General features: G+C 34.0%; 1 protein-coding gene and 1 pseudogene across 1 annotated transcript in view; both read left to right on the top strand.

Moving 5' to 3' along the window:
* Positions 1-321: 321 nt before the first annotated feature.
* LOC124093499 (phospholipid-transporting ATPase ABCA3-like) overlaps positions 322-11980 on the top strand; it is a 167521-nt gene continuing 155862 nt past the window's right edge. The window contains exons 1-3 of the mRNA XM_046445959.2: positions 322-528; positions 829-1081; positions 3753-3880. Of these exons, the coding sequence (XP_046301915.1) occupies positions 469-528; positions 829-1081; positions 3753-3880 (441 nt within the window). The 5' untranslated portion in view covers positions 322-468. The remainder of the gene's footprint in view (positions 529-828; positions 1082-3752; positions 3881-11980) is intronic.
* Positions 5989-8127, top strand: LOC124081314 (speckle-type POZ protein-like; annotated as a pseudogene).

The following is an 11980-nucleotide window of genomic DNA, read 5'->3' as shown; positions in this document are numbered from 1 at the left end:
AACATAAATGGTGTAGGAAGTACATAAACAATGTAATTTTATCAGATAGTGAGATGCAGTTTCTTAAGTAAAGAGAAAATAGGGTAGGAAACCAAGGGAAAGTTTGAAATATTTCAAAAGTGAACAGAGGAGAAGTCAGGAGATAGGTGACCACTATAAAGGAGGAGGAATAAAAAATAACTAAAAGTAGTAAAGTAACAAAGGAGAGTTAGAAAGAACAGGAAAAGTTGGCTATTTGTGGGAGAAGAATGTAAAGAAGGGGCAACAAGTGGGACAAAATCCAAGGTATGTACGGACCAATGTAAGACAAGAACAACACAAACCCACATATAATTTTATTTCATCAGAGAGAGAAGTAACTTATTATTTGTTTGTTGTTCACATTATTAGGAGACTTAACATTTAAAAAAAAGGAAAAGAAAAGCTTTCCTCCATCCCTAGAGTTGAACCTATACTCTTTGTGGAAGAATGGATTTGTTGACACTCAACCAGTTTGCTGTACTCCTGTGGAAAAATTTTACCTTAAAGGTAAGTGAAGGTATCCATGGAAATGTTATCAAATGCCCATATGTCACATTTCAGTCAGTGTGTGTGCATGCATGCATGCATGCACTTTTGAAAAATTACTTCTGGAGCTGTGGGTAGATCTTTCAAATTTATAAAAGTCAATGAATTACTAGTGTAGCATAACCTATAAGAAAGTGGGGGCAGGGAAAGGGATAGTATGACATAATCCCTGAAGCACTGGAAGAAATTTAATATAACAAAATTTTCATTTGCATTGAACTTGTACTTTTAAGTTAATTCATACCATCTTTTTTCTTCTAGAGGAGGAAGCTCATTAATTCAATATTGGAAATCTTTTCATCATTTATATTTCCAGTAGTGCTTTTGGTATTTCACATACTTACTGACATAAAATCTACTGGGCCTTACAATTTCACTTCTCAACCCATCAATACTCTGCCTTCTTACATAAAAAATGCCAGCGATTGGGAATTGATTTACATCCCATCTAATATTGATGTGGTGAAAGAAATCACTGAGAATGTGAAGAGGAATCTAAACATCAGTTTAAAAGGTTTGACATTAGGTTTCCTTTAAAACATTACTGTTTTAAGAGGAGCAGAGCAATGTTGCAAAAGAATAAAGTGGGGGAGTATCACACCCCTCACTTTCAAGGTTTATGACTATAGTAGTTGGGCAGTGTTGTAATAGTAAAGGGATTGACACACCAATGAATAAAAGAGAATAGAGGGCTAAGGTTGTGGCTCCGTGGTAGAGCACTTGCCTTACATGTGTAAAGCCCTGGGTTCAATCCTCAGCACCACATAAAAATAAATAAATACAGGTATCATGTCCATCTACATTTTTAATTAAAAAATAGAAAATGCAGAAGTAGACTTACACTAATATGCAGAATAATTTTTGATAGTGATGTGAAACAATTCGATTAAAGAATAATTTTTTCAACAAATGATGCTAGAATAATTGTATACCAATAGCTAAAAGCTAAAACAATGAAAACTTGTACATCATGCAAAAATCAACTCAAAATGGATCATAGATCTAAATGTAAAGTGATAAGAGCATTTAGGAAAGAACATAGGAGATATCTTTATTACTTAAACATGACACCAAATTCATAATCTACAAAAGAAAAATATGGGGGGGCTGGGGTTGTGGCTCAGTGGTAGAGCACTTGCCTTGCATGTGTGAGGCACTGGATTCAATCCTCAGCACTGCATAAAAGTAAATAATAAAATAAAGGTATTATGTCCATCTACAACTAAAGAAAGAAAGAAAAATATGGGTAACTTGGGCTTCTGTTATATAATACTATTAGCAGTTGCTCTTGAGTAGTCATACCTTCATTTTTACAGTCTACTTAAAACTTGATATTTTATCACATATGGTATATAGATCCTTTACATGTTTCCTTTCTATGTTGTAGTTTTCATTTCTATATAAATAGACTTCATATTCATGTGAATGGAATTAATGATTCGCATACATATTTACCATATATTTACCATGGCTGTTTCCCTTCCTTCATTCCTCAAGTTCCATGTTTTCTTCTGGAATAATTTTCCTTCTTTTAAAGAACTTTAACAATTCTTCAGAGTACATCTGAAGATATCCAAGGATCTTTCTTTGCCTTCCTCTGTGTATTCAACTTCATTCCTGAAGAATACTTTCATTGGGTATAGAATTCTGGGTTGATAGTCTTCCAACATTTAAAAATACCTGCCATTTTTTGTGACTTCCTTAGTTCCTGAAAAGAAATATGCGGTCATTTGAATTCTTATTTCCCCCAAGGTAACATGTCATTTCTGTCGGTCTTCTTCTAAGATTTTTTTTTGTTTTGGGTTTTCAGAAGTTTGATTATGATATGGGTTACTTTTGGTTCGTTTTGATTAGGCTTCACTGAGTCTGTTGAATCTTCTTTTTCTCTCATTAAGTTTGGGGAATTTTCAACATTGCCTCCTGTTTCCTTTGTAGGGACTATGAGTACCTGAATGCTAGACATTTTGTATTGTTCCAAAGGTCCTTGAGGCTTTGTTCAACTTTTTTCCAATCTTTTTTCTCTCTCCTTTTCAGAATAACTAATTTCTACTGATTTGTCATCTTTGACTCCTTCCTCTGTTTTCATCATACTGCTGTTGAGTCATCAAATAAGTTTTTCTTTCTTTCTAAAGCACAGTTTGAATTGCTATTTATCCCTTTATTTTTTCTTTTGAAACAATTTTATTGAGATAATAATGTACATGCCATATATCTATTTAAAGTATACAGTTGAATGGCTTTTAGTATATTCATAGTTGGGTGTGCATTACCACAATCAATTTAGAGCATTTTTATCACCCCCAAAAGAAACCCCATACCTTTTATATATTTTTTAAATATTTTCTGGTTGTCAATGGACCATTATTTATTTATATGTGGTGCTGAGATTCAGACCCAGTGCCTCACACATGCTAGGCAAGCACTCTCCCACAGAACTGCAACCCACTCAAAATCCATACCTTTTAACCATGAATTCTCCATCTCTCATCTCTACTAGCATTAGGAAAACACTAATATATTTTCTAATTATAGAACTTTTATATGAATGGAATTATACAGTATACAATCTTTTAGGACTGGCTTATATCAATTAACATCATGTTTTCAAAGTTTATGCATGTCATTATTTATTTTCATTGCTGAATAATAATATCCCATTGTATGGATATGTTATATTTACTTGAATATGTAAATGTTTATTTTGAGTTGTTTCCACATTTTGGATATTATATATAATACTGAAAATTTGTCTACAAGTTTTTTGTGGACATGTTTTCATTTCTCTTGGGTGTATCTCTAGGAGTTACATGGTGACTATGTTTGACTTTTTGAGGGACTGCTGAACTGTTATTCAAACCTTTACACTCCTGTTAGTACTATTTGAAGGTTCCAATTTCTCTACATCCTCACTAACTGTTTCTATGTTTTTGATTTGCACTACCCTGATGACTAATGACTAACCTTTATATATGTTTTATAATATTTATGTTTACTTATAATAAAATTTTATAAAATATCTAAAATGTTGCACACTAAATATTTATTAGGTAATGATGATGCCAATATTTGAGAAATTTTCAGTATTTTGATTGGCTTCTTTCCTTGTAATGTTAGTATCCAACTGCTCAAATAGGATGGATTATCATATATTTTTATTTAAGTAGACAGTTTTTTTCTCCCTTTAGTTCGAGGCTTTTCTTCAGAAAGTGAGTTTGAAAAGTACATTCTGTATGATTATGAGTCTCAAAAAGTGCTTGCTGCCATCGTGTTTGACTGTGACTTCAAAAATAGCAGTGATCCTTTGCCACTTCAGGTAAGAAAATTTATTTAGTTTTCCAAATAAATGGTGTTCTCATAATTGTACTTCTAGCTTCTTGGGGTTTTAGTAAGTTAGATATTAAGCCTGTTTTATAAATGAAGAAATTAACTTTCTCAAGATCATACTAGTAGTATATAATGGAACAAGAATATGAATCCAGGTATGAGTAACTTTAATAACCTGTACTTCTAACCACCACTGCATTATGATAAGGGAAGAACTGTGTCTTCCACACATAAGGCCTAAGATTCATAGAAAACTTTAATTACTAATGCAGCACTTCTAGTTCTGCAAAGGGTGGTAAAACAAATAAGTTTCAAAGCAGATGCCTCTTTATTAGCAGACAGACTACCAATGATGGAAAGTTTTCTTTTTTGAAAGAGAATTTAATTACTTTCTTAAGACACCAGTGATTAAGGCTTAGCCACATTGAGTTAGCATTAGGATTGTGGAGAATCTGATTAGAGGCCATGGGAAGGAAAGGGAAGGATAATGCTTTGAACCTGATGTCTCTTTAGCAGATTTTATAGATATCCTACCCTGATGGAGACAGAAATAAGTGATCAATCTATAATATACAGAAGTCAAGTCAAATCCTTTTATTTATGTTACAGATGCTTGTTAATACAAGGAACAAATTATATGTTAATAATACAGTAAATTGTCTTTCTCTCTCATCCTTTTGTGACTATATTATTCTGTACCAGCCTCCTCCCATTTACCAATTTAAAATTATCCATATACTGATATGGATTTAAGAATATATATAATTCTCAGTATACATTGGCTCATAGTGTCTTCATGCCATTTCAAGTTTCATTCTCACTACTGATAGACTGGTTTTTTCCTCCAAATATTTATACTAGGTTTATGACACTAAAATTCCTCAATTTTTTCCCTCAGGTTCTTGGGCTATTTTGATGGGTTTCCATACAAATAATGTGATCTCTGTTTATGACTTCATTTGTAGCATAGGCTTTCTAATTTCTACCAGTTTCCCCCTATTTAAATTGACTTTCTTGATGGGATCTTTTCCTTATCTACATGCATACCACAGTGATCCATCTCAACTTGAGATATGGTCATGCCACTGTCCTAATTAAAAGCCTGATTTGTTCTCATTGCAATAAGCTCATGTCCAGAGTGTTTTGCATATGATTTGTGGCTATCAGTGTACTGGTGCCTGGATATCTCTCCAGTCCCATTCCTTCAACTCCTTACTTGAATTACTCTAATAATACTTAACTACTAGAAGTTAACTTGTATTTACCATGTTATTTTTTTCCATAAGACTTTGGTCACATTATTATTTTTTGGACTATTCTTGTATACTCTCAGACTTTCATTTCAGTACTTACACTTGCCTTCTCTCTCCTTTCATAATAAAATCTGTGCATATTTCTATTAGTCAGAATTCATATGGGAACACAGACATTACTATGGGTATTTCAAGAGACACATTTTAATATAAGGAAATAACCTTCATGGTCTAGATTTTAGTCATTCTTGACCAACGCTATAGAGGGTTTAGCTTGTTTGCCTAGTCAGGTAAACTATATCCCTCTTGAGTTCTTAGTTTTCAGGCCATGATTTTTGAAAATGCATGTTCACTATTAACTGGAAAAACAAATACCTGGCGGTGCTCCAGTGAAACTTCTATTTCAGACATACAGAGTTCTCTCCACATTCATCGTATAATACCAATTCTAAATCTTTATGTTAATCATGGTTAATTTCTCCCTTTTATATGATAAGCCTTTTATTTGTTGGTACAATGCCATGAATAAACCAGTATAACCATGCAGTAATCATACAATTCTCAATGGAAACACTGCTACTTTCCCTATTTGGGACTATTAACCTTACTCCAGGAAACAAGGCCTTGAATTTAGCAGAGCTTAAAATTATAGGGATGGGAAATGCAATTTCTACACATAGGTAGGGAGTGGTTTTAAGAAGGGGAAATTCTACTTCTAAACCTTTATTCACATGTCTTTATATTCTAGCTGTTAAGGACACAATGTTATGTATGAGTTACTGTTAACTACATTTGCTGAATACAGTAAAATAAGACCTAAGATTAACAGTGGGTTGTCCCTACGATGATTCCTGTGATGAAATTTAATAGGCCATTTTATTTTCTTCTCTCAGGCCTGCTGCTTCTGAGTGATATGGAAAAAGGTAAGACTAGTAGTAGATCCATAGATGGGTCAGGTTCCCATTGTTGTATCTCCTTTAATAAAACAGACCCCTTGCCTGAACCACTTGTGTGCCTACTCACTTGATGCACATCTGTTTCTTTTTTATAATATTTAAGAAGTGGAAATGTGTTCCTCAGCTGTGGTACCATGGAAAATTAATAAAAAATAATCAATTAATATATAAAACTATTTAGGTGTATCTCCAGGGAATTATGTTGAATGAAAAAAAAAAGGCAATGCCAAAGGATGAATACTTACAATTCAATTTCTATATCATTCTTTAAATGACAAAAATTTTAGAAATGAAGAATATACTCTTGATTGTCAGGAGAATAGGTATCAGAAATAAGAGATGATAGAACTGTTTGGTATCTTGACTGTGGTGATGTACAAACAGAGTTACACGAGATAATATTGTACTCAACTTAATACATACAATTTAACACAAGTATGAGTAAAACTGTGGAACTGTGAATAAGATTGGTGAATTGTATCAATATCATTATCTTGGTTGTGATATGCTATAGTTTCATAATATGTTGCATTTTTGGAGGAAATGGTCAAGGCGTGCCCAGAATCTGTTTATAATTTCATCTAACAATATATAATTATCTTAATAAAAATTTGATTTTTAAAAAATTCACTTTGGGCCATCGGGGGCAGGCTGGGCTAGGGCTAGAATCATATCTCGGAAGCTGGAGCGGATGGGAGCGTGGGGTTTGTTTATCCTGGAGAAGTTTAGGAACAGTAGATAGGAAAGGAAGGCGGACCTGGACCCAAGGGAAGTGATGAGGCTCTGCAGAGGTGGCACCATGGGGATTCGCCGCCATAAAGCTCCTGCCCACATTCACAACATTGCTCCCTGGCCGCCTTGGCCACCATGGGGCCTACTCACTGCTGCCCTGCGCGTGTCTGGGTGAAGTACTCAGTTGTGTGGGTTATTGCATAAATCCTAAAAAACAGTGGCACTGTCTTGGGAACCCAGCCCACCTCTGCCTGGAGATATATGTCTATATATAGCAGAAAACTGGTATTACACAGGTTAAAATAGTAAAGTTTCCCTACATTGAACCATTAATAACTTCAGTTTTTGTTGAGAGGAAATGGGTGAAGTGTTAAAAAGTTCAACATTTTCATCTTACCCAAGTTACAGCAGCCCCAAAAGTGAAAATCAAGCAAAATTCAAATTTCTATTCTGAACACTAAAAGGGAAGAAACAAAAGCAATGGAAAGCCAAAGAGCATATTGGTTTGTGCAAGGGAAGGACTGGGGATTTAAAAAAATCTTTAGAAAGGGTTTTTTGCTTAATGGAGCTAATGGTCTTTTACCAGATGACAAGCTTACATTATTTTGTGAACAATTCCAGCACTGTTTGCAGAAGAGGAGGAAGCATTGCACTGCCCCACCTAAAGAAACTGCCTCCTCCCCATCCCCTACAAAAGGTGCTATAGACGAGTGAGTGTGATCCAAGATTTAGTAAACGTATCGGGGCATACAAATACAAATATTTTGAAGGTGCCTGTCCAAGAAACTGTGGGTTTATCCGAATTTACAAGGTGCCTGAATGTCGACTAGCAGAAGATTTAGGTAATCTCTGGGAGAAAACAAGATTTACAGATTGCGGGTTTTTTTTTTATAAGAGGACAAGAATTTAAAGTTCATAAATCTGTGCTTTGCAGCTTGATCCCCAATTTTTAATGCAATGTTTGAAAATGAAATGGAAGAAAGCAAAAAAAAAAAAAAATCAAGTGGAAATCATGATTTAGACCCTGAGGTTTTTAAAGAAAGGAGATTCATTTACACAGGGAAAAGCACCAAATCTTGATTAAATGGCAGACAACTTGTTGGGAGCTACAGACAAATATGAACTGGAATGGCTGAAGGTCATGTGTCAAGAAGCTTTGTGTAGTAAAATGTTGAAAATGAAAATGTTGCTGGTACCCTTGTCCTTGCAGATTTGCACAGGGCAGAACAGTTGAAAGCGTAAGCCATGGACTTAGGTGCAGTGTACTTCAACAACTTGGATGTAAAGCAGGGTGAACATCCATGATTCAGCCTCACTCACATTAGTAGCAGAAGCCTTCCAAAAACTAGTGTCTACAGTGTCTGCAGTTTGGCATTCCACTCAAATGGCTAAAGCAGTCTTGAAATCTTCTATGAACAATAGGAAAAAAAGGAATTGACTTTTACTCCTCCAGGTCCAGAAGGATTCTAATACACGAATCATAAGCAAGAGTTGTTTCTGTTTTCTTGTCCACAGAACAGAAGCTGAAAAGGCATATTGCTTTCATTTCAGGTAGATAATTTATGGTTTATACTTCAGTTTTAAATTAGACTGATTACTTCACTTCAAGGCCTTAACTTATCTTCAATGACTTCACTTGTTCATTTAATAGCTTTAAATTTTTTATTGTGCCTTGTCATTTTGATCAAGGCTATGCAGGATTGTACTAGTTCCATAATGCAGTAATATTGATAACTGAAGATGTGAAGTTTCGAAAGGATTTTCCATTGCTTTTGGAGAAAGAAATGAATTTTATAGGGTTTGTCCTATGTTATCTCAAAGTTTAAAACTAGTTTCTCCTTAAAAGCACTTCTGTTGGAGATTTCTAGTAGTGTCTCCTGTTTAAGTTCTATAAATATAGTAGAACCTGCTTACCTTTAAAATAAGTTATGGCAATACACTGCTTCAATTCTAATTTATTTTTCATTTCAGGAGGCAAATATGCAATGAGTTGGCCAAGACTTTTAGTAAAATTTGTCTGTCTCTTAGCTGTCCAAGAAACTGTGGGTTTATCCGAATTTACAATGGAGAATTGATTGAGGTTAAGATTTCAATAAGCAGAGAATATGTTTTGTGCTGAAGTAATTTCTCTTAATTTATAATGACCTACCTTTATGAAGAATTCTCTACATGTTAAAAGTAAGGATGACCAAATGTAAATTTAATGAGGGGCCAATTAAGGAAGATATACATGCACTTTCAATGTGTAACTTTTGTATGCTGAATAGTATATATACATATTTTTGCTTTGGTGGATTAATAAGGCATAATTGAATTGTGTTTTAAGATATTCACTAAAGGGTTAGGATTCTGGCTCAGCAGTAGAGCACTCGCCTAGCATGGGCAGGACCCGGGTTCTATCCTCAGCACCACATAAAAATAAAGGCATTGTGTTGTTTCCTTCTACACCTAAAAAAAAAGATTTCCACTAAAGATATTGATATTTCATTGATTTCAGCTCTGATTTTAATTATTTCCTGTCTTCTACTGCTTTTGGTGTTGATTTGTTCTTTTTCTAGGGCTTTGAGTTGTAATGTTAAGTCATTTATTTGTTGACTGTTTCTTCTTTTAAGGAAATGAACTCCATGCAATGAATTTTCCTCTTAATACTGCCTTCATAGTGTCCATAGATTTCAACATGTTGTATTTGTGTTCTCATTCACCTCTAAGAATTTTTTAATCTCCTCCTTGACATCTTTTACAACCCATTATTCATTCAGTAGCATATCAATTATTCTCCGAATGTTGGAATAGCTTTTATTTTTTATTTTATCATTGATTTCTAATTTTATTCCATTATGATCTGATAGAATGCAAGGTAGTATCTCTACTATTTTATATTTGCTAAGAGTTGCTTTATGGCACAATATATGGTCTATTTTAGAGAAGGATCCATGTGCTGCTGAGAAGAAAGTGTATTTGTTCATTGAAGGATGAAATATTCTACATATGTCACTTAAGTCTAAGTTATTGATTGTATTATTGAGTTCTATAGTTTCTTTGTTCATCTTTTGTTTGAACGATCTACCCAGTGGTGAAAGAGGTGTGTTAAAGTCACCCAGAATTATGTGTTGTGGTCTATTTGAACTTGAGAAGAGTTTGTTTGATGAACACAGATGCTCCATTGATTGGGACATATAAATTTATTATTATTATGTCTTGTGGATGAATGGTTCCCTTAAGCACTGTGAAATGTCCTTCTTTATCCCTTTTGATTAACTTTGGCTTGAAGTCTACTTTATTTGATATGAGGATGGAAAATCCCTGCTTGTTTCCACAGTCCATGTGAGTGGTATGGTTTTTCCCAACCTTTCACCTTCAGTCTGTGGATGTATTTTCCTATGAGATGAGTCTCTTGGAGGCAGCATATTGTTGGGTCTTTTTTTTTAAATCCAATCTGTAAGTCTATGTCTTTTGATTGGTGAGTTTAGGCTATTAACCTTCAAGGTTATTATTGACACATGATTTGTATTCCCAGAAATTTTTGTTATTTAACTTGACTTGACTTTTCCTTTGATTAGTTTTCCTTTACTGCATATTTTTATTGTTGTTTTTCAAATTCCTCTTCATGGAATACTTTGCTGAGGATGTTCTATAGAGCATGCTTTCGACTTGTAAATTCTTTTAACTTTTGTTTATCATGGAAGGTTTTTATCTCATCATCAAATCTAAAGCTTAATTTTGCTGAATATAAGATTCTTGGTTGGCATCCATTTTCTTTCAGAGCTTGATATATGTTGTTCCAGGATCTTCTAGCTTTTAGGGTCTGGGTTGAAAAATCTACACATAATCTAGTTGGTTTCCCCCTATATGTAATCTGATTCCTTTCTCTCATGGATTTTAATATTCTCTCCTTATTCTGTATGTTAGGCATTTTTCATTATAATGTGCCTCTATGTGGATATATTGTGATTTTGTATATTTGGTGTCCTGTAAGCCTCTTGAATTTGGTTTGCCCATTCATTCTGCATGTTTGGACAATTTTCTGATATTATTTCTTTGAATAAATTGCTCATTCCTTTGGTTTGGAACTCTGTGCCTTTCTCTATCCCAATAGCTCTTAAATTTGGTCTTTTTATGCTATCCCATATGTCTTTAATGTTCTTCTCATGGTTTCTTACCATTTTCAGTGTGTGGTCTACATTCTTTTCAAGATTATATATTTTGTCTTCAATGTCTGAAGTCCTGTCTTCCAAGTGGTCTAATCTGTTGGTGATGTTTTCAATTGAACTTTTACTCCAATAAAATAGAAAATATCTAAGTCATTGACAAATTTCTAGAGTCATATGATTTGCCCAAATTGAATCAGAATGATATTCACTGTTTAAACAGATCAATTTCAAATGATGAAATAGAAGATGCCATCAGAAGCCTACCAACCAGAAAACCTAGGACCAGATGGATACACAGCACAGTTCTATAAGACCTTTAAAGAAGAACTAATACCAATACTCTTCAAATTATTTCATAAAATAGAAAAAGAGGGAGCACTTACAAACTCATTCTATGAGGCCACTATCACCCTATTCCAAACTAGGCAAAGACACATCAAAGAAAGAAAACTTCAGACTAATATCTCTAATGAATATAGACGCAAAAATTCTTAGTAAAATTCTGGCAAACCTAATACAAAAACATATCAAAAGGATAGTGTACCATGATCAAGTGGGTTTCATCCTAGGGATACAAGGTTGGTTCAACATACAGAAATCAATAATTGTAATTCATCACATCAATAGACTTAAAGAGAACCATATGATAATTTCAATAGATGCAGAAAAAGCATTCAACAAAATACAGCACCCCTTCATATTCAAAACACTAGAAAAACTAAAGATAACGGGAACATACCTCAACATTGTAAACACTGTCTACGCTAAGCCCCAGGCCAACATCATTATAAATGGAGAAAAAATGAAAACATTCCCTCTAAAAACTGGAACAAGACAGGGATGCCCTCTTTCACCACTTCTATTTATCATAGTTCTTGAAACACTGGCCAGAGCAATTAGACAAAAGAAATTAAAGGAATATGCACAGGAAAAGAAGAATTAGCAATGTTGCTGACAATATGATTCTATACCTAGAAAACTCAAAAAATTCCACCAG

Source organism: Marmota monax, unplaced genomic scaffold (assembly GCF_021218885.2).
Source record: "Marmota monax isolate L192 unplaced genomic scaffold, Marmota_monax_Labrador192_F-V1.1 WCK01_AAM20220418_F8-fsc00035, whole genome shotgun sequence".
Taxonomy (NCBI): Eukaryota; Metazoa; Chordata; class Mammalia; order Rodentia; family Sciuridae; genus Marmota; species Marmota monax.
The sequence above is the reverse complement of the archived record's forward strand: the minus strand, read 5'-3'. Positions and strand labels throughout refer to the sequence as shown.